The sequence below is a fragment of the Rattus norvegicus genome, chromosome 17, assembly GCF_021556685.1.
Source record: "Rattus norvegicus strain SHRSP/BbbUtx chromosome 17, alternate assembly SHRSP_T2T, whole genome shotgun sequence".
Classification (NCBI taxonomy): Eukaryota; Metazoa; Chordata; class Mammalia; order Rodentia; family Muridae; genus Rattus; species Rattus norvegicus.
In genome coordinates, this window is record NC_141550.1 from 23,680,344 (window position 1) to 23,703,182 (window position 22,839).

Sequence of the window (22,839 nt, forward strand, 5' to 3'; positions counted from 1 at the left end):
GAGCCCGATCCTGCCAGTCCGTGTCCCGCCCGCAGGCCAAGCGGTCCATCTCCTCAGCCCTTCTTGCCTGCTGGCTTCTCCGATCTAATCAAACTGGCCCGCGTTAGGACACGCTCTGAGCCACGGGGGAAAAAGATTGTCTTCAGAGAGGAGGACAGTAGGGTTCGAAATGGAAGACTCGCATTTCCTCTAGTGTACGTCACCTATATTAAGGGGCAAAGTGCAAAAGTTAATGAAAGCAACATCTTTTTTTTTTTTTTAACTTCGAGGTTTCCATACGTTTTAGGAAGGGTCAGGGGTGAGTTTTCTGAGGATGTCAAAAGTGCATACGTCATAGCGGGTGATTATGTCAGATCTTGACACAGGTATGTGTCGAGTTAATGGAGTCCTTAAGTACTTACTGAGACTTTATTCTCAAACACTTGTTCTCTGACGGCCGGTTTTGTTCGAGTCTGAGGGAAATAATTTCACTTTGGATGTTCTGAAGATTTTTCAATTATGGGAAGGGCGGTGTTCTTCTAGTTTGGGCTATTCCACTTGCAAGCCCCCAGTCCAGTGGAAACCCTTGTATTAATTAATTTGTGTACAGTTACTGCTAGTAACCCTGAGCATGTTAGTTAATTATTTTCTCCAGAGAATTACTAAAGTTGGAATATGTCTCCTTAGCTTGGAACAAAGAGGTCTGATTATTGTCCTACCCGTGGTGTGATACAGTTTACGTTAGCTCATACTCAATTTTTTTTTCGGAGCTGGGGACCAAACCCAGGGCGCTCATACTCAATTTTTAATGCAATAGTATCATTTCCAAAAAATGGGGATGAGTAAAACTGTTTCAGAGTCCTGTGCTTTATTTTCTCTGTTCTGGGAAACGCTCCACCCCCTCATTACCTACCTCCAGGGAAATAGCTGCTGCTGTTGGAGAAATATAAGTGTGGGTATTTTTAAAATTACAACAGAGGAAGTGTGATTGCTGAAAGTCCTTCATCTTTATTTCGTTAATTTCCTGAATCTTTTTTCCCCCCATCTTTATTAACTTGGGTATTTCTTATTTACATTTCTATTGTTATTCCCTTTCCTGGTTTCCAGGCCAACATCCCCCTAACTCCTCCCCCTCCCCTTCTATGTGGATGTTCCCCTCCCCATCCTCCCTCTATTATCGCCCTCCCCTCAACAATTCCGTTCACTGGGGGTCCAGTCTTGGCAGGACCAAGGGCTTCCCCTTCCACTGGTGCTTTTACTAGGCTATTCATTGCTACCTATGAGGTCATAGTCCAGGGTCAGTCCATGTATAGTCTTTGGGTAGTGACTTAGTCCCTGGAAGCTCTGGTTGGTTGGCATTGTTGTTCATATGGGGTCTCAAGCCCCTTCAAGCTCTTCCAGTTCTTTCTCTGATTCCTTCAACGGGGTCCCGTTCTCAGTACAGTGGTTTGCTGCTGGCATTCGCCTATGTATTTGTTGTATTCTGGCAGTGTCTCTCAGGAGAGATCTACATCCGGTTCCTGTCGGCCTGCACTTCTTTGCTTCATCCATCTTATCTAGTTTGGTGGCTGTATATGTATGGGCCACATGTGGGGCAGGCTCTGAATGGGTGTTCCTTCTGCCTCTGTTCTAAACTTTGCCTCCCTATTCCTTCCCAAGGGTATTCTTGTTCCCCTTTTAAAAAAGGAGTGAAGCATTTGAATTTTGGTCATCCTTCTTGAGTTTCATGTGTTCTGTGCATCTAGGGTAATTCGAGCATTTGGGCTAATATCCAATTTCCCTAATTTTTAGTAGAGAAAGTTAGGTCCAGATCTCCCATGCTCCTGGTGGCTTGGTAGAATTACTGTTGTAAAAATGGCTGCACTACCGCAATTAATCTACAGATTTAACATAATGTGAATTTTGATTAATAGTTGAAGAGTTTAGAAATAAAAACACTGCTGGGAGAATTATAACACCTGACCTCAAATTATACTATAGTGCTATAGTGATAAAGACAGCCTGGTACTGGTGTAAAAACAGGTAGACCAATGGAATAGAGGACCTGGAAATAAAATGGGGAAGAAATGTCCACTTAATTTTTACATAGGAACCAAAAAATGTACTTTGGGGAAAAAAGATAGCATGTTTAGTAATTAGTACTAGCAAAACTGGATATCTGCTTGCAGAAGAATTAAACTAGATTCATTCATACCTTTCACATTGTGCAAAAAGCAATTCAAAACAGATCAAAGAATTTACAACCAGAAGTGATGATACATTTGGAAGAAAACAGAAACAGTACTTTTCAAGTACTCTTGGTATAGTTGTTTCTGGTAAAACATCAATAGCCCAGGAACTATCCCTGCTTATCAACAGGATACATGAAATAAGGAATCTCTGCACAACAAAGGAAGCTATGAGAACAAACAGCACACAGAATGGGAGAAAAATTTACCAACTACATTCCAAACAGTGGCCAATACCCAGAGTCTACAAAGATTTGAAATTAAATACCAAGGAAATAAAACCTCTAATCAGCAGATTAGCAAATTAGTTGAATAGACAGTTTTCAAGAAAAAAAGGGGTGGGGGCAATAACTATTTTTTAAAGTGTTCAACACCAGAGAAAAGCCAATTAAATTTGAGACGCTGCCTCATCCTAGTCAGAATATCTGTCATCAAGAATCTGACAACAAATGCTGGAGAGGATGAGGAGAGGAGAACCTTCACTCGTGGCTGGTTTGGTGCCAATTAATACAACCATTGTGGAAATTGATTTGGAGATTCTTCAAACAATTAAAATATAACTACCATATGAACCCACGGTTTTGCTCCTGGGAATACAGCCGGGAACTTCCACACTCTACCACAGAAACATTTTCACCCCCATGTTTATTGCCACTTTTTTCTCTATAGTAAGGAAACCACGTTATCAGCAGATGAGAGGATAGTGAAAATCTGGCACATACATAGAATGGGACAGTCTTTGGCTCTTCAGAAAACGACATAACATTTTGCAAAGAAAACAGATAAGCTTAGAATATATAATATTAAGCAAAGACACAATCTCCAGAGAAAACCTATGTTCTCCCTCATGTGTATCATAGCAAATAATATGTGTGTATAGGTGCCCATGTAAACAAACATACACGTGGGTATACTGTACCATGTAGAAAGGAAAAGATGCACATCAGGTGACGAGGAAAGACTAAGCACAATCAATCAGCATGTAAATCATGAGCAGATATAAAGATAATTGTCTTTCTAGTTTTAACGAGCATACATTTTCCGGGTCTTGTGACATGTAAATACATAAGAATGTATATGAAAGTGTAGAATGCAGTATGAAGCCCCATAACTCCCGAGTAGCTATTCCAACTGCAAGTTAATTGGGTGTATAGACTCTGGATCCGGATAATGGCGCTGTGTGGTTTGGTGGTGGTGTTTGGTTTTTTTATTTTGTTTCTTTGTTTTGTTTTTTGGTAAGCTCTTCATTTCACAGTTTTCATAAGAAATAAGTGATTATTGAGATCAGTGGACTAAAGCAGAGCACCCAGTACAAAGGAGGCAGAGGTGGGAGGGACACAGTTCCAGGGAATCCCAGGCTCCTGGAGAGCCTGTCCCCCCCTCAGTCCCTTCAACAAAACAGAGAAACACCAGTGATCTCAGCACTTGGGATGTCACACACACACACACACACACACACACACACACACCTACACACACACACACACCTACACACACTTACACACACACACAGACACACACACCTACACACACCTACACACACACACCTACACACACAACACCTACACACACCTACACACACACACCTACACACACACCTACACACACACCTACACATACACACACACAACACCTACACACACCTACACACACACCTACACACACACCTACACACACACACCTACACACACACCTACACATACACACACACACCTACACACAAACACCTACACACACACCTATACACACCTACACACACACCTACACACACAACACCTACACACACACACCTACACACACAACACCTACACACACAACACCTACACACACACACCTACACACACAACACCTACACACACAACACCTACACACACACACCTACACACACACACCTACACACACACAGACACACACACCTACACACACACCTACACACAGACACACACACACCTACACACACCTACACACACCTACACACACACCTACACACACACACACATACACACACACCTACACACATACACACACACACCTATACACACACACTCACACACCTATACACACACACTCACACACCTACACATACACACAGACACACACACCTACACACACCTACACACACCTACACACACCTACACACACACCTACACACACACCTACACACACACCTACACACACATGCACACACATGCACACACATACACACACACCTACACACATACACACACACCTACACACACACACCTACACACACCTACACACACACCTACACACACACCTACACACACCTACACACACACACCTACACACACATGCACACACACACATACACACACACCTACACACACACACATACACACACACACCTACACACACACACCTACACACACACACCTACACACACACACCTACACACACACCTACACACAGACACATGCACACACATGCACACACATACACATACACACACACATACACACATACACACACACACACACACACACACACACACACGGCAACAACAAAATTAACACCATGATTTGCAAATTGAGCTGCTTCCAAAATCAAATTAGGTTCTGGGAACTCCAGAATACTGTGATCAAATGGTCTTTACAAAAAGAAAATAGAAAAAAAAAAAACACAAAAAACAGGAGTGATGTAATTAGCTGCAGTTAGTTCTTTAAGTAAGCCAATGGTTGTCACTTAATTGGCTATAAGGCTTCTAGCAAGCAATTGGGGCAAGGCTCCTGTGAATAAAGTCTATACTGGTTTGATCTGCTGGGCTCGGTGTGGGCACTTAGTCCAGATGCAAAGCTCCTGCAAGTTTAATCCTATCCTGGAACCTACTGGTGCCAGAATATCGCACATAGGTCTGCTTACGGCTTAGAGGAGACTTTTGTGGCTTGACAAAGTCTTGTGCTCCAACCAGGAATCAGAACATGGTTGGCTCTAGGATGTAAACCATTAGGTAGAGGTGACACAGTGATTTTAACAAAAGGAAAACAAAACTGCCTTAGAAATTCATCCAACCACAGAGCTCAGGAGACTTAAGAAAATGTCAGCCGAAAGTTAAATAATAGGGTGGAGGAGAACCTTGATAAATGTCAAGGGAATTTAATTCCTTAAAACTATGTGGAAATCTGAGGATCTAAATTTTTGGAGAAAACATAAAATTTTAATTGATCTTTTTAATGGGATTACTGCTTCAATGAAGTAAAATTAGATTTTACACTTTAAAATATATTTTTATGCACTAACGTGCCATCAAAAAAATGAAAAATCCTGCAGGGTAATGATGGTGCACATCTCTATACCCAGTGCATGGGAGGTAGGTGAGTTCGAGGCCAGCCTGGCCTAGAGAGCAACTTCCAGAATAGCCAGGGCTACACAGAGAAACCTGTCTCAAAATAAAGAGGAAGGAAGGAAGGAAGGAAGGAAGGAAGGAAGGAAGGAAGGAAGGAAGGAAGGGGAAGGGAAAGGAAAGGAAAGGAAAGGAAGAAAGAAAAAGAAAAATCTATGATAGAGTTAAAACTAAAAAAAAAGTAAAATATCCTAATTCGGTCTTAGGTTATAAATGCTGAAACACACCCAGGAACGTGATGTTTCAAAGGCACACAACTAGGGGCAGCCAATTGCTGATCCTGCGTCTTACACACCCCTGACCTTGAACCTTCTCATTCACAGAGAACAAAGCTGCACCTTTTCATCCCACTTCCTGCCAGATCAGAACCATCTTAACTAGCTCAGGTTACAGGACTCATTGTCTGAAGCAAACCACGGCAGAATTACATACCTGCCCCACTAGATTCAAATGGGACGTGCTTCTCCTAAGACCTCCTGTTCTCTCAGGCTGTAAAAGGCCACTTAATCCCAGTGTGAAAACTGAAGTTCCCAAGGAGCAAACCAACTGTTGAGAGATCAGTAACACACCAGCAGGGTTTTGGCTGTGTTTTAAAATGACTGATTTCAAAGCTCTTTGCATTTGAGCCAAACCTTCATTCATGTATCCATCCAGCAAACATTTATTGAGGACCTGGCTTTGTTTATTTGCAGACAGAGAATGAGAGAGAGAGAGAGAGAGAGAGAGAGAGAGAGAGAGAGAGAGAGAATGCTACACTACAGTAGCTGACAGCTGCTCCTTTTGAATGGCAGTGGTAAGATAAAGTGGAAAAAGTTAGCCCCGTTCAGAAAAAAATCACAAGAGTGGAATAGATCCATCCATTCACCTTCCTTCTTCCACATGAAAGGTGGCAGCTCTGTTAGATTCTAGGACTGTGGGGGTTGAGAATAACTGTATTCCCAGAGGTGTTTGATCCCTATGCATTTCTGGGTTAAAGCAAGCGGAGAGCATGGACAACTCTCCTGGGTGCTAACACACACAGAGAGCTTGCTTTATGTTCCCCCTCCAGCTGAACTCAGTTTCGCATTCCGGAAAAGAGCAAAGCAGTACTCTTGAGCCCACCCTTGTCATCTTAACCTATGAGGTCTCAAAGTCCCCAGTTTCATGGAGGACCCCTGCTCAAAACCTTTTGTCCCGTTGGCCTCTCCCTTCCTCAGCCTCCTGACCAACTTCGTGATGTTCAGGTTGTACATTCCTGATTTCAGCCTCAAATCGTTTATTCACAACCATGGTTGTGATTTTCTTGATTAAAGGGTTCTAAAGCGATAAGGAAATACGTTTTTCTTCTTGTTATTTTATATTTATTTTCATGTACATTTGTTTTGTCTGCATGTATGTCTATATGAGGATATCCAATCTCCTGAAATTGGAATTACAGACAGTTGTGAGCTGCCATGTGGGTGCTGGGAATTGAACCGGGGTCCTTTGGGAGAACAGCCAGCTCACTGAGCTAGCTCTCCAGTTCTCTTCCTCTTCCCCCTCCTTCCTTCTTTCTTTCTCTCTCTCTCTCTCTCTCTCTCTCTCTCTCTCTCTCTCTCTCTCTTCTTTCTTTCGTCGTCGTCATCCTCCTCCTCCCCATCCTCCTCCCCATCCTCCTCCTCCTCCTTGTCCTCGACCTCCTCCCCATCCTCCTCCTCCTCCTTGTCCTCCTCCTCCTCGTCCTCCTCCTCTTTTTTTTTTTTTTTTTTGATTCTTTTTTTTCGGAGCTGGGGACCGAACCCAGGGCCTTGCGCTTCCTAGGCAAGCGCTCTACCACTGAGCTAAATCCCCAAGCTCCTCTTCCTCCTTTAAGTAGAAAGAATCCCTAATGTTTTGTTAGAGTCTAAGGAGTTAGGACTTGTGGTGAATTCAATGAAACAATGGAAGCAAACGAGGCTTACCTAGACATCTGTTCAGTTAAGTGACCCTAGCCGCAGGCCAGTTTAGCGCTGGAAGGTGTCCACAGACACTCAGACCAGACCTTCATAATGTTAGAGAAAGAATTATTCCCTGACACTTGTCAAAATGGAGTAATGCAACTTTTATCAGGTCAGTGGCACCGAGACCACTGAGTCTGGGCCTTGTAACAGTGGAGAGTGGATCCGATAATTATTAGTCTGAGTCTGGGCTTTAGCAAACAAGGACTTGTGAGGGCATCCTTAGAAAATCAGGAAGAGGGGCTGAAGGGATGGCTCGGTGCTTGAGAGTGTTTGCTGTTCTTGAAGAGGACCCAGGTTCGGTTTCTCAGCTCCAGCACAGCACCGCACAACGACCTGCAACTCCAGGGCACCAAGGCCCTCTTCTTGACTGCACAGGCTCCTGCATGCCTGTTGGAGCATTTAAACACACAGACTCACACTCTTACGCTGAACTGTTTTTTAAACGTTAAATAAACATCAGAGGATATCTATGCACGTTAAAGCGTGCATACTGTTGCTTTATTATGCTTTTGGTTCTAAAATTTTTAAATACTTTTTAAAAAATTAAAACTTGATGAAGCTGTGACAGGATCACTCAGGACCTCAGAGACAGAGGAGCATGAGTTCGAGGCCAGCCTCCCATACAGAGATTCGATCTTAACAATACGAAACTGTAGCTCAGACCTACACTGTGTAAAGTATGCATGTGATATGCAACTCCCTCTTGATGATGACTCTGCAGCTCGTTGAGAAAATGGTTTCTGTATTTAGAAATCTAGAGAGAAAGTCATGAGGGCTGGAGAGATGGCTCAGTGGTTAAGAGCACCGACTGCTCTTCTAGAGGTCCTGAGTTCAATTCCCAGCAACCACATGGTGGCTCACAACTGTCTGTAATGGGATCCGATGTCCTCTTCTGGTGGGTCTGAAGACAGTTACAGTGTATTCGTGTACATAAAATAAATCTGAGAGAGAGAGAGAGAGAGAGGGAGGAGGTGCTGGCTCTAGTAATTATTTGTAGCAGATCACTGAGCCTGTCAGATTGTGGTATTTGCTTAGGTCTTAGACATTGAAAGTGACATTCTTACCTAATAAGGGGTTGGGAGAGAAGCAGGAGGTAGAGAAGTATCACTTCTTCAAAGTTCACCCACAAACACACAGAGAATTCTGCAGGTTTCCCCAATCCTGGCAATTCTTGGAGGTACTGGCAGCTGGAAGCCAGAGAAGTTTCCCCACAGATGCCTCCCATCCCCTCCACTCACCTTTCCTCGTTGTCAGGAAACAATTGCCTAGCAGGAATGGCCACTAAATGTAATCGCACAAATTTCATGGCTGCGTATAGGAGGTCTTTGTAATTTCAGATTCAGAAATAAAAGTGGCCCAGTTGTTTTCTTCAGTGTCTGGAGAAATGACAGATGTGGGGATGTGGTAGGTTTTGGCGCCACTCAACCAAGTAACTATTGCTTCATTTGGCAAAGGTGAGCGAGGTTTTGTTTACTTTGTACTTTCAGTGAAAGCCACCAGTGTTGTTCAGTACAAGCTTCTTGCCAAGGGCCAGCCTGCTGCTGAGAGCATAGGCAGTTTCATTTTAAATGGTGGAAACACAATCACCTGGAAAAGAGTGTGCGGTGCTGCCCCTGTGGGTGCTGACTGTCACTTCTTGTCCTCTACCATCTGCCATTAGGGAGCAGCTGAGGGTCCACCACAGCCTGAGGTGCCACCGTGACAACCATTACGAACTGCTACACAGCTTTTACTGGCTCTCCTGCTACAGCCGCGGCTCCACGTTGTCTGGAAATGGGCTCGGTCCTCTGTGTGTGACTGAGAACCCTGAACTGCTAGCTGGACCTTGGGCTATTCCAGAGGTAATCTTTGTGGAAATAAATCTTTGTCATCTGTGTGTCTGATTATGTGACCATCATTTCCTTACCTGTTTCCCCTACTCCTATTTTTTCTTCTTTTGTCTTTTTTTTTTCTATTTTCTTTTTTTGGGGGGGGGTGAGGGGAAGAAGTGGGCAGGCAAATGATTTAAATTCCTTCTGACTCCTCTAGAAAGTGAAGTAATAGACTTCACTATTCTTGGCCTAAAAATTCTTGCTACTAAATTTTACATGGATTTTTTTTTTTTTTTTTTTTTTTTTTTTTTTTTTTTTGCTGAGCCTTAAACTAGGATTGGAAGAACTTTTGATTGGCTAAAGGTGACATGAAGATCATTTAGAAAGATGGTTTTTAAACTGATTAATGATGTGTTTCAAAGCCCTGGGGAGATATGCCTACGCCTCTCCTCTCATTCTTGCTCAGCTTGGTAGAAAGCATGGTTGGAATGAATTTGTCTTCTACATCTTTCTTCCACACTCCTGCTAGCCTCTTCCTCCTCTTCCTCTTCCTCTTCCTCTTCCTCTTCCTCTTCTTCAAGATGTATTTATTTAATGTATAGGAGTACATTGCTCCTGTCCTCAGAGACATCAGAAGACAGCATCGGATCCCATGACAGATGGTTGTGAGTCACCATGTGGTTTCTGGGAATTGAACTCGGGACCTCTGGAAGAGAAGATAGTGCTTTTAACCAATGAGTCATCTCTCCAGCCCCCTCCTCCTCCTCTTCTCTTCTTCCTCTTCTTCCTCCTCTTCCTCCCCTCCTTCCTCTTCTTCCTCTCCTCCTCTTCCTCTCCTCATCCTCTCCTCCTTCTCCTCCTTCTCTCCTTCTTAAGTACTTGCTTGTACTTACAGGTTGTTTAAAGAGAGCCTTCTTCTTTAAAACTTACCCCTCTAGGACCTCTAGGCTGTAGCTCAGCGGTAGAGCTGACCACAAGCCCAACACTCCGACCAAACTAATCAAACAAGCATCTTAAATATCCTTAAAATCTTGGTAGGCAGAGGGAATAGACTCTCTGAGTTCTAAATCAACCAGGGCTCCAGAGCGAGACCCTGTCTCAAACAGCTCAACCAACCCTACTTAGAGGAGTTCTAATGGTCTCTCTCCTATTAAGTAGATCATAAATACAATTAGAGAGTTGGTAACCTTGGGTACCAACAAGGTATTAGTGCTGTTACTGCACCCCTAGGGCTATTGTGGTATGCTGGTCATTGTGAGATTCATAAGCATCACAGCTGGATGGGGCTGTTGGTGGCTTCCCTCCTTTGGAAGCTTGTCTGTCATCTTCTGGTACCACGAGAGCTAGTCCTCAGGGAGGAGGCCATCTACTCATGTCACTTCCTGCTCAGGGGCTTCTGGGTCCTGTGTCTAATATCTTCAGCAATAGGATATTTGTGTGTGTGTGTGTGTGTGTGTGTGTGTGTGTGTGTGCGCACGCGCGCGCATATGATATATAATATTGTGATGGTTTATATATGCTTGGCCCAGGGAGTGGCTCTGTTACGAGGTGTGGCCCTGTTGGAGTAGGTGTGTCACTGTGAGTGTGGGGTTAAGACCCTCATCCTAGTTGCCTGGAAGCGAGTCGTCTGCTAGCAGCCTTCAGATGAAGATGTAGAATTCTCGGCTCCTCCTGCACCATGCCTGCCTAAAGGCTGCCATGTTCCCAACTTGATGATAATGAACTGAACCTCTGAACCTGTAAGCCAGCCCTAATTAAATGTTGTCCTTTTAAGAGTTGCCTTGGTCATGGTGTCTGTTCACAGCAGTAAAACCCTAACGGAGACAAATATGTATATATCCACACATGTATGTAACAACAATTAATGAAAAAAAGAGACCTTGATTTGAAAGAAAGCAAGGAGGGGTATTATGGTAGGATTTGGACGGAGAAAGGGAAGGAGGAAATGGCATAATTATATCATAATCTCAAAAATATATATAAAAAATTAATGTTAAGCATCAGGTTGCTCACCAAAAACTCTTGTGAGTTGACCTGGCTGTGATGGGATTGCTGGCCTCTCTGGGTTCTTCTCTGTGTGAGCAGCCAACTAAACAGGCAAAGAAAACATGTATCTCTTAACCATCGAGGGCAAACTGCTTCTGACATGTTCACTGAGTCAGGAGTGGGGCACACACCTGTAGTCCTCGCTGTTTGAGAGGCTGAGGCTGGAGGAGTTAGGGTTAGCAGGAGCCACTTAGGGACCTTTGTCTTAAATGACTAAATAAATAAATGTTCATTGTGCCTGTGGCTGTCCTCTGTCAACTTTCCCCTTAGTGGTGATGTCCTCTTTATTTAACCACAAAGTGATCAGGCAGTGAGGAAAGTGGGTGGGCTTTGCAGTGATAAGGCTTGAATTGTACCCTGCCATGCACAGTGATGAGGACCCCTTCTTAACACCAAAGCTGAACTTAATACCTAGGCCTTTGGTTCTGAAACTTAAAAAATATTCGTTAATATTTTGTCCACATATAGTACATTCTGATAATTTAATTTTCCATCTAAAATTTCCTCCTTGATTTGCTAATGCCCTTCCAGTGTGCCTTTTACATTAAACAGCTTGTTTCCTGCTCCTGCCTCTCTGGGTTTTCCTTTTCTAGATGCTATGTTGTAAAACACTGTTTGTCCTTCCCCCTCCTCCCTGTATGCTGATGGCCTGTTCATCTTTAAGGAGACAGCTGTAGGGATTTATATATTAACTTTAGAAATTACCCTTTCTCTCCACTCACAAGAACATTAAAATAATAACAGACTCTTTCTCCACCTTACTAACCTTACCCTCTATGCTAACAATTTATTTTTATTTATTTTTCGTTGTTCTTGTGCAGCGCTGACTGTCCTGGAACTCAGCTCTGCTTGTCCCCGCCTCCTGAGTGGGGGAATTAAAGTCACCAGCACCCAGCTATTGATATTTTTAGGTGTATTTTTTACTTTATGTGTATGAGTATTTTGCTTGCATGAAGACCTGTACATCATGTGTGTGCCTGGTACCCATGGTTGTAAGATCCCTTGGGACAAGATCTCCAGATGGTTGTGAGCTGCTGTGTGGATGCTGGAGGTCAAACCCTTTCTTTGAAGGACTACTGGTGGAGGCCCCTGGCCAGGGACAGCCAAGTCACATGGATGCTCTGTCTGCAGGAGTTTCTGCTTCCCAAACTCTCTAGAATTCACATTTATGAACGTGAGATAGAAAAGGACAGAATGTGAGATCACTTGAAGACAAGTCTTAGTTTAAGCTCAGATTCTGGTGCTGTCTCCATTTCTAACCAAAAAGAGAAAGACACAGAGAGAGACAGAAGGAGAGAGAGAAGAGGGGAGGGGAGAGAAGGGGGAAAGAGGGAAGAGAAAGAAGAGAGAGGAGAGAGGGGAAGAGAAAAATGAGAGAGAAAAAGGAGAAACATAAAAAGAGAGAGAGGAAGGAAGGGCTGGTGCAATTACATTTGTTAATGAATTATTTATTTTCCAAACCGGACATGTTTCAGAGTGAAGAGGAGACTGCCTTTAGGTAGATGATATATTTTTCTTTTTCAATATTAGCTTCTTATTATCAAGAGTTTAAGTTCAGTGGTGCTACAAGCCAAAGCAGCCTTTTCCAACCACCCAGGTCCTTGAAACAGCTGTGCATAGGAGGATGAAGCAGTAGCAGGAGTCTCTGCTACTCCTGAGCAGAGTCTGCCCAGGTTCCTGAGCTCTCCCAGAAGCTCAAGGAGGCCAGAAGCCTTTTGTCAACCTCCCACTCCTTCATACCACTTCTTCTGAGGATCCAATTCACTCACCTTACCTCATAAATGTAGAGTTATCCTATTTAATGCTTCTACACAATATTCAAAATAAATTTGACCTTTTCCCAGGGATATTTAGTGGTTTTGTTACCTTTTAGAGCAGGATTTTCTATCCTGAGAAAGAATGTGTGATGTTAAATCTTCACTTTTTTTTCTTAAGACACATATTTTCTCTGTAGGAAACCACAGACCCAGCTGAAAACCAAGAGGAAGACTTTCTCAGAGGTAATGTGAACCTTGAGCTGCAATGATTGGGAAAAACAAAAAGAAAAAGAATGATTTCTGGGTCCCTCGTTCTCTCAAGTTGCTAGAAACAGAGAGGTCTGACTGGAAAATTCCATCACAGGTTGCTTATGCTGGTCTCTATGGAGATTTGTCCCATCTGGGGAGATTGCTTGCGTGGTGTTGTGTCGTGGTGTTGTGTCGCTGGCAGCATAGCCACCACTCTGGGACTTTACCAAGTGGAAAGGAGATTATCACCCCATTTTCTTCCATTAGCTCAGACATGAGATTGGCTACAGCTTGGGTGGGTACTCTGAAGTTCAAATGCTGGAAACTTAACCCCAGCACAGTGTTGAGAGGCAGAACCCCAATGAGAAATGAGTAGACCGTGAGGCAGGATCTCCCCTCAGGAGTACATTAATACCGTCCTTGTGGGAGTGGACTCAGGGCTGTCTTGTCTCTTCTCATTGCTTCCTCCCTGACCCATTTCATTCCCCCGCTTTCATCATCTACAAGGAATCAAAACACCCTTAATCTTGGGCCTCTAGAACTTAAGTCAAATACATTTTACCCATTACGTCTCAGCGCAAACGGATTAAGGACTAAATATGGCTCAGTTTTTAGTGTGAGAGAGCTGAGATGGGAGACAGGATCTTTCCCACTCACAAATTTTATTTTTAAAAGAGGAAAAAATCAGGAAGTAGTTGCTGTAGCTCTGGTTTTCTGGTTCCGCTAGGCCATTGATTACTGGGGACCAACAGGTGACTCAAGAGTGAGAAGGAAGAGGTGTCTTCTAGAGTGTCCATTTGTTCCGATAACAACAAAGTTGGGCCCACAGAATGTTTTTGAATGTGTCCTATCTGAGGAAGAGGAGAACATTTGGTCACAGAAAAGAGAAAGGAACAGTCAGAGAAGTGGGCATCTTTGCCTGTTGGTACTGGAACGGAGGTGGAGAAACGGGCATGATTGTAGGGAGAATCTCCTGGGCACTGTGCAAAAGCATCACCTGTCAATGAGAGAGGATTCTGGGAAACAGGTGCATTTGCCCTGAACGCTGAGGAGAGGTAACCAATAATGTTAGAATAAATGGGCTATGAGATATGAGATAGTTATGAGATAGTCAGGGCTGTATAGCTAAGGCTTTTGGCCTAGCATTTATTCATATAAAAAAGGTCTCAAAATCATTACTTCAGGGAACAAAGAGGCTGAGTGGAGAAGCTTGTGGTTACAAATGGCATCCAGGGTCATTTGTAACCGCAGGCTACTCTGCCTGTACCCAGTTCCCGAAATAAAGACTGACTCGGTGACTCAGTGACTTGATATTTCATGAATAAATGCTTAGGCCAAAAGCTTCAGCTTATTCTCCAACTAGCTCATAACTTAGTTCCCCATTTATTCTATTCTTAAGTCCTGCCGTGTGGTTGGTTACCCCTCCTCAGTTTCACATGACCCTTTCCTTCAGCATGTGTGAACCTTGTACACCTATTTCTCAGAATCCTCTCTCTGTCAGATGTCCCACCTTCTTTTCTTGCCTCAGCTCATTGGCCATAGGGCTTTTATTGACAGGTGATGCTTCCATTCCAGCGCAAGAGATTCTCCCTAGACATTCTCGGTCCTCGTCTCTTATTGAGCCTTGGCTAGGCAGATCCATGCCAGCCTCTGTCACCGTAATAAAAGAAGCGGGTGATTGTGGTATTGTAGCCCTGGTTGCCATCAAGGAATTTCCATGCTAGCTGTTTTCCTTCTTAAGAGACATGAAGTTGACATTTAAATGAAATCTTTGTGTCAGTCAATTGTTCTAGACATTAGTTCTTAAATTTGCATAGGAATGAAGATGCTGATTTCAGCTCTCAGGGGTTTTTGGGGGAGGGCAGGTTGAAATGTGAGCCTGCTCTAACTGCCTTCATGAGCTATGCATACAATGAGGATATGTAGCAAGCTAGGTATGATCGTGAATATCACCAATCCCCACACATGTGAGGCAGAAAAAAATCATATGCTTGAGGCCAGCCTGGGCTACATAAGAACGCTTTGTTTCCAGAAACCAAAACAACAGTAACCCCCTCCCCCCCCCAATATCTAGTTTCCCAATACAGACTATCAGGATTCAAATCCTACCTACTCACTTCAATCCCAGACAGATTACTATCCCATTGGTTTCCCTTCTGTAAAGTGAATTCTCGTATCTATCGTAACATCCAAAGAGCTCCCTCATGTCCTAACATCACCTGACTGGCACTCAATAACCACACAAGAGGGTAGCTAGGTCACAGATCCAGAGAAGTGTGGCTCACTACAAATGGAACGCAAAGCACCAACCGTTACCTGATAAAATGGGTTTAAATTTCTAGTAGGCAAACTCAAAAGAAAATCGAAGAGCCTGGGTGCTTGGGTATTCACTGTTTTCCACAAGGCATTCCTAGTGCACGGATACAGCTGTCCATCTTGGCTCCTGTGACTCTCCCTGTCAGGCATTTGATAGGCTGACTCACCAGACTGGTGACCACAGGTTACAGGAGGGAGAGGGAGTGTTCATACTTAAGTGTGTCATTGTACCCTTTCTCCTCCAACCACGGCATGCAAACAAAGCAAAGCAAACCCCCAAAACTGTCCTTTACTGCACAGGAAAGATATCTAAAACTGAACTTAAGAAAAAAAAATGTTTTTTCAGAAAGTTGAGGGGGAAAGATAGAAAGATACAATCTTAGGCAAAGTGGTCGTTGTAGTTGTTGTTGGTTGGTTTGGTTTTGTTTTTTGTTTTTTACATAGGCTGGAACGTATTATGTGGATCAGGCTGGCCTCAGACTTACAAAGATAACCCTGCCTGTCCTTCCCAAGTGCTGGGACTAAAGGCCTTAGCTACCTCACCCAGATTAGAAGATGTGATCTTTATGGCCACAAGTTCTCAAAAGAAATATATTGTGAAACACTGATTCAGACTACACACCACCAAAGCATGTGATTTCAAAGTAATTAGTATGAAAAGGGACTGTAATGGTCTGCTAGGACAGCTGCAATAAAATGCCACAGACTGAGTGGTTTAACGGAAGCCGCCTCCCTTCCCTGATTGCTCAACCCCTGGCTGCACAGCTCTAGATACGGAAGTCCCATGCTCAGGCTCTGGCAAGAGCTCTCTTTCTAGCATTTAGATGGTGCACTTCCGTATGCCCTCACGTGATCTCCTCTTGGTGCTGATACTAAACATGAGGATGTAAGCTCGGCTGGCTTCTCACTCAAGGGCACCAATCCCCTCAGACTGGGATCCCACCCTTTGTTCCCCTCCACCACTGATACCTCTCCAAGGGTCCAGCTTCAAGACTTTCCAAATGAGTGCGAAGACTTCAGTATGTGAAACTTGGGGAGGGACATGGTTGGAATTCAGTCCCTGACAGCATTCAGTCCCTGACAGCGTTACCAAGGAATATGAGCCCATGGAAGGCAAATTTTGGTCCTGGATGCATTTAGACTTGCAAAAAATTATAGAGGAGAGCAACAGGCTTCTTTAGTTGCATTTGGTTCAAGGAGGAAAAGAAATGGATTAGCATTTTTAAAAAAGTGACCTTGGCACTTTGGAACTCTCGGGAAGCCTGACCACTTAGGTGGAAAACTTGGGTACAACTCCTTGATGATATCACCTCCTTCTCTTGGGTTCCAGGCTTCAGAAAAGAGGAGGCCAGGTTCTCCTCTGCTTTAGAATTAGTTGATACATAAAGTTTACAGAAGTCTGTTTAGTAAGCAGCCAAAGCAGTGTGCTCCTTTTTGCAGAGCCCTGTGTCCAGAGCCCCATCTTGGCTCACTGTTTACAGGTCATTCACGTGGGTTCTCAGGCTAGCAGCTTGGGTCTCAGCCTTGACTTTCCCCTTTTCCCTAAATAGAATTCATCCCTAAACACCTTTGTCTTTCCCTGTTCCTCCATCTCTTCCATAGACCCCCGCTGAGACCGATGATGCCACTTTGACAGTTTGAATGGCCCGTTTTGAGTCTTGGTGGAAGGAAACAATTAATTTCTCCCAAACATCTTTTATCATTTTAATGTTTAAGTGTATAGCCATTGTGCACGGTACTATGTCATAGGTACTATGTCACGGTACTGTTCATAGGAGTATATATTGTACACAGAGCACGTTCCCCCAAAGTAAACATTTTAGCTGTAAGTCTGGAATACATACATACCACTGATGCTCGTTACGAAGTCTCTAGCTTTCAGCCGTCACCAGTAGGTGTTGTTGTAACTATTTTTCTCATGTCTGTGATTGGCTTCCACAGACCCAAACCTTCATCTGAATATTGAAGAATCAGACAAGGAGTTCATGGCCGTAAGGGAAGAGCTCTATGACTCCCTCATGAACCGTCACTGGCACTATCTGGACACTGTTCTGTCTAATGTTCCAGATGAGCTCCCCCAGTGTGAAGTGTTCACCATGCCCTCCAACTGCCCTATTAACTGGATCTTGCTTTGGTTTTGGAGAAGAAAATTCCAGGAATGTATTAGATTCTGAATGTATAATTAATTATCCTTCCCCTCCCCAACCCCCAGTACTGGGAAATGAAGCCCAAGACCTTGTATATGTTAGATAAGCACTCTACAACTGAATTGTGTCCCAACCCTCAGAAACTGTTTGTAACTATAAACTTCTGGGACTTCAATGTGATTAGCATGGTGAAATATGATATAAGTAAAGATTACTAGCACAGTCATCCCAGGAAGTGTGTGATCTGAAGTCGGTTCCAGAGGAGTTCACCAGACTGAAGGTCGAAGCTACGAGATGGCCATTGGGAGATAAATTTTACAGAGATGGATATGAGCTCAAGGGTTGGCGGCCTTAGCCTCTGTGTTTCACGCACTTCTTGTAACAGTAAACCCTCATGGAAAGAATCAGATGCATACAGGATGTAGAATTTCTCAGTGATATCTTGTCTGGCAAACGTCAGGTAAGAACTAGATGCTCAGTCTCCACTGACCCTTGGGATCTGTTTAAGGAAGCTTAAGAGGAGAAGACAACGGAGAGCCACCTCAGCTGAACAAAAAGATTCCCAAGAACGGACATAGTCCACCTCATCCCCACAGCCTGATGGTTTTTCTAAGACCAAGGAACTGGAACTTTATACAAACTAGTTGTGAAGCTTCCATGTATTTATAAAGTGGGAAGTGAAGTAGTTAGAGAGATGGCTCAGTGGTTAAGAGCAATGGCTACTCTTCCAGAGGCCCTGGGTTCAATTCCCAGCACCCACATGACAACTCACAACCATGTATAATGTAATTCCAGTTCCGGGGGATCTGAAGCCCTTCTTTGGCTTCTATGAGAACTAGGCATACGTGTGGTGCTATATGCCAGAAAACATATATAGACACAAAACAATAAGGTATAAAAACTTAAATACGTGTTATTGGGGTTGTGTTTTAGTGTATTGCTTTGCCTCAAATACACACTTAAGAGAGACCCCTGGCTGCATTCATGAACTTGTAGGCTAAAAGCATATAAAAAGTATATGTTTAGGAGAGTTTTGTTCAGACCATAAGCAACAAGATTGGATATTTTCTCCTTTTCAGAGATACTTAGCTCATAAGCCTCATACCGCACAGGCCTTTGAAAGACAGAAAGTCTGATGGGCTCGAGCTGCTGAGAACCCAGGGGTGTGACCCATTCCCACCGTGTCATCTTTTGTCTTTTGAGCCCAGACCTTTCTTCCCAGAAGGATTAGCTCACATTTTCTGACCCCTGCCGTAAGACGCCCGTAGCATTGTTGTGTCGTAGTATGGCTAAAATGTCCCCAGACATAGCCAGATGTCCCCCCAGGGGTGAAACCGTGCCCTCACTTAACACAACGAGACGAGAACAATGGTCATCAGGCTCCGGGAAGCTGTGCTTAGACCAAAGCGGAGAGCTTGCTTTAGGATTTGGCAGTAAAATGAAAAGTCACAGACACAAATCAGCAGGGCAAAAATAAATTTAAATTTAGCTAAGTAATTCTTTGTTAGAGAAATGACCGCAAATCCGTATGGTTTGCATATTTGTTTTAAAGGAACAACCAATTTAACCTCGTTTACATCAATTTCATACATAAATAAAAAAGAGGGCCGGGATGTAGCTCAGCCAGAAAAATACTTACCTAGCATGTGTAGAGCAGGCCTCGACCCTCAGCACTCGCTACACTGGGGATGGAGGCACATCCATCCATCCCAGCCCCAGGCATGGAGATACTTTTTCCCCCCGAGTCTTACATTATAGCCCAAGCTGCCCTGGAACTCACTATGTAGCTCAGGCTGGCCCAGAGCTGGAAGTATTTCATCCCTCCTGAGTGTTGGTTGGAATTGTGGTTATGAAGCCGCACACTTGGCTTTCCCCTCTAGGCCATGCTGTCTTTCTATCAGGGATCTAGCTTTGCTCTTAAAGAACAAGTGATTGAGAACGCAAAGAGACAATCAAGCCAGGCTGTGTTCTCCTAAAAGTTGACTTATATAAGCAGGTCAGACTTGGCTCAAAAGGCGAAAAAGCCTCGGTGAACAGAGAGGCTCCCTCTGAAGGCAGCAACCAGACAGTAGCAACAGACTATGAGAAGTGATGGTCTCAGCCAATAGAAACATACTGTGGCTGCAGAGAAGAACAAAAGCCAACTATCCCATGATTCTATGAGACAGACAGACAGACAGACAGACAGATTGACAAAGAGAAATACAGAGAGGCAGAGAGAGAGAGATTAACCACAGCCCAGGTGCACATAGTGTTGATACCCTGAATACCGCCAGTATGGAGAAACGAGAGGGCTCTGAGATCTGACCACATTCTGAGTCTTGGATTGTTATGCCTACCAAGTCCCTGGGCCTTGCAGGGAGTCCTTCTGTTGCAAATTAACAGGGACCTATCTAATTTTTGGTGACAAGCTCATACCTTGGAAGCAGGGTAGCTCATAGATTACCAGCTGTGGATGCCAACGTTCTACCTGGAGTGTTTTTGTGTGAGTGGAGAGAGAAAGCAGAAGCTGTTGTGATAGAACCACGGCTCGCGTCCAGACAGACCACACCAGGCCAATATGGTTCCACGTGGAAGAGGTTTATTGAGGACGATGGAGACAAGAGGGGAAAAGAGAGAGAGAAGAAAAAAATAAAAAGGAAGGGAGCAGAAAGGGTCTGCCTTCTATTAAAACTGTGATGTAACTGTTCCCAGGTGAAGGTGGGAGCTGAACCAAATGTATGCTGGGAATGTATGGCCGTTGCCATGGCAACAGATGCACAGGTCCTAGGTCCCTGTCACCTGTAAGTGACATCACTGCTGGAGGCGAAAGCGGTTCCTGATAGGAACAGAAGCTGGCTTACCCAGCATGACTGATGACCACGGCCTGGAGGACTGCTCCTTTTTAGCATGGATATGTTTTTGCTTCATCAAGAAAGAGGACATCATCAAGACAATAGGGTAGAACCCTGAGTATCTGATGAGGCAAATTTAGGAAGGCTCTGGATATGGAGGGTGGTGGTAATTACGTAATAACATGCCTACTGAAACTATTTAAACATATCTGAAAATGGTTAGCCTGGCAAATTTTGCCTTATATATATTTAACTGCCACAAACATTTTAGCTGGGCATGGTAACACACCCCTGTAATCCCAGCACTGAGGAAATTATTGTTAAAGATTTAGTATGTAACAAATATTGAGAATTTATGGTAAACCTGGAACACAAAATCTCAAATGACAAAATTACTGATTTTTCCATACTTATTACCACCACAGTGTTTGCGTGGAGATCAGAGGACAGCGTTCTGAGGAGTGGGTTACTGCAGTCTACAAAAACAGTACCCAGAGATGGCTGAGGTTTTAGTAGACATGGTCAGCCAGGGAGTCTTCAGCTGCAACCCGAATTGCGGTCCATGTTGGGGGAACTGAGACATCTCACTGGAAACGTACTATAGAGGGGGAAAGACCTGAACTGCATCCAGGGACCAAGCAGATGATGTGTGTTAGGCCAGGATTTCCCAAAACTGTGGTTTTTTTGGAACACATGAGTTCTATAGAGATAGAGCAAGCAAGATAGGGACAGTGGCTCTGTGTTCAAATTCATCCAAGAGAGGCTGTGTGTTCTCTCGCTCCAGGTTTTCTGATGAAAGGCTCTGACGAGGCACCATTTGTAAGGATCTCCCAAATGGATCAGACCATGGAGTAAGACCCTTTACCTGTTGCACCTTGCACTGAAGATGTGTTCTGCAGAGGGGTGGACCATTGACTGTGCTGACACGACATTAAATTTGCATGTAGAAATAAGGCTACAGTAGAGATTCCTCTAGCAATGTGGCATGGCCACAGCCTCTCATAATGCACTTCAATAGGCTTTGAAACAGACAATTCCAAAACTGTATGCAGAAAAGACTTCAGGTCTTCCTTGTCGGTTGAAGGGAAAGTAGCCTAGAGACGTGTATGTAGTCATTTGAGTTTCATAGGTTGGAAAGTGTGAAAGAAAGCAATCATTGATGTGTAGTATGTAAAAGCTAACTCTTTTTCCCCTTTAATTAGAAATTTCAATCTGTTCCTATCACTTCACATTGAATATGACATTTTAATATAGAAATACAGTAGGATATAAGCTGACTGAGGGTACACTTCAGTGGTAGACTGGGTACTTAGCCTTCTGTCCAGGCCCAGTACCAAGCAAATAATATTTAAAAAGAATGTATGGAGTTGGCAAGGTTCCCCAGCAGGTAAATGAACTTGCCACCCAACCTGACAACCTGAATTCATCCTTAGACCCCTTAGATCCTTGGGTAGAGGGAGAGAATCAACTCCCCAAAGTTGTACACTCCCCAGAACCAAGGCAGGAGGAAAGAAAGGCTCAATTTCCTAACGATATAAGTCCTTCACACTTCAGAAATAACACTTTGTGTAAACCTTGCCTCATTCGACCCAAGGTTTAGGTTGCAGTTTGAATGTTAAATGTCCCGGCCAGCTCATTTGCTTGAACATTTGGTCCCAGTCCAGTTGGTGGCACTGTTTCAGAACGTTCTAGAGCCTTTAGGAAGTCAACCTTCGTCAGGAGAATGGATCACTGAGGGTTGACTTGAGGTCGGTAGATAGGAATTGTTTCCCGCCCTATCTACGTTCTGCTTCCTGACTGAAGAGCCAGGGTGACCAGCTGCCTCCTGATCCTGCCACCTTCCCTACCACGACAGACTGTCTCGTCAAACAATAAGCCAGAATAAACCCTTGCTCCTTTAAGTGACCTCATGTCTGGTATTTGTTCCCAGCAACAAGGCAAACCACTGATACAGCTGTAAGAATGTCATCTTAGGTCAGCGCTCCCGACCTCCCATGCTGTGGAAAATGCTGTAGCAAAGAGTGATTTGGGCTGGCACAGAGGAGGGAGAAAGTGAAGATTTCTCCACACGCTGCTCTCTGAAAGTCTCAGAACAAGACAACTGGCTCACGCGAGTCACACGTGGGATGTTTAGACCCATCTGTGCTCTAAGA

General features: G+C 43.9%; 1 protein-coding gene and 1 long non-coding RNA gene across 3 annotated transcripts; one reads left to right on the forward strand and one right to left on the reverse strand.

Moving 5' to 3' along the window:
- Nucleotides 1-754: 754 nt before the first annotated feature.
- On the reverse strand, nt 755-4,495 carry LOC148000075 (uncharacterized). Its single transcript, XR_015641233.1, has 2 exons — nt 4,190-4,495; nt 755-3,840 (listed from the first exon to the last, which is right to left on the reverse strand). It is a non-coding gene; the product is annotated as an uncharacterized LOC148000075 (long non-coding RNA).
- A 4,523-nt stretch (nt 4,496-9,018) lies between these two features.
- Nucleotides 9,019-22,587, forward strand: C17h6orf52 (similar to human chromosome 6 open reading frame 52). Of its 2 annotated transcripts, NM_001145021.1 has the most exon segments (4): nt 9,093-9,367; nt 13,338-13,383; nt 17,647-17,792; nt 21,471-22,587. In NM_001145021.1, coding segments are annotated over 4 exon segments (474 nt in total). In that variant the 5' UTR covers nt 9,093-9,094; the 3' UTR covers nt 21,480-22,587.
- Nucleotides 22,588-22,839: the final 252 nt, after the last annotated feature.

Coding starts and splice junctions, on each gene's coding strand:
- C17h6orf52 (XM_087591319.1), top strand. CDS start 9,095: ATGGTGGAAACACAATCACCTGGAAAAGAGTGTGCGGTGCTGCCCCTG. Junction 9,368..13,337: donor GACCTTGGGCTATTCCAGAG/GTAATCTTTGTG, acceptor TTTTCTCTGTAG/GAAACCACAGACCCAGCTGA. Junction 13,384..17,646: donor AGAGGAAGACTTTCTCAGAG/GTAATGTGAACC, acceptor TGGCTTCCACAG/ACCCAAACCTTCATCTGAAT.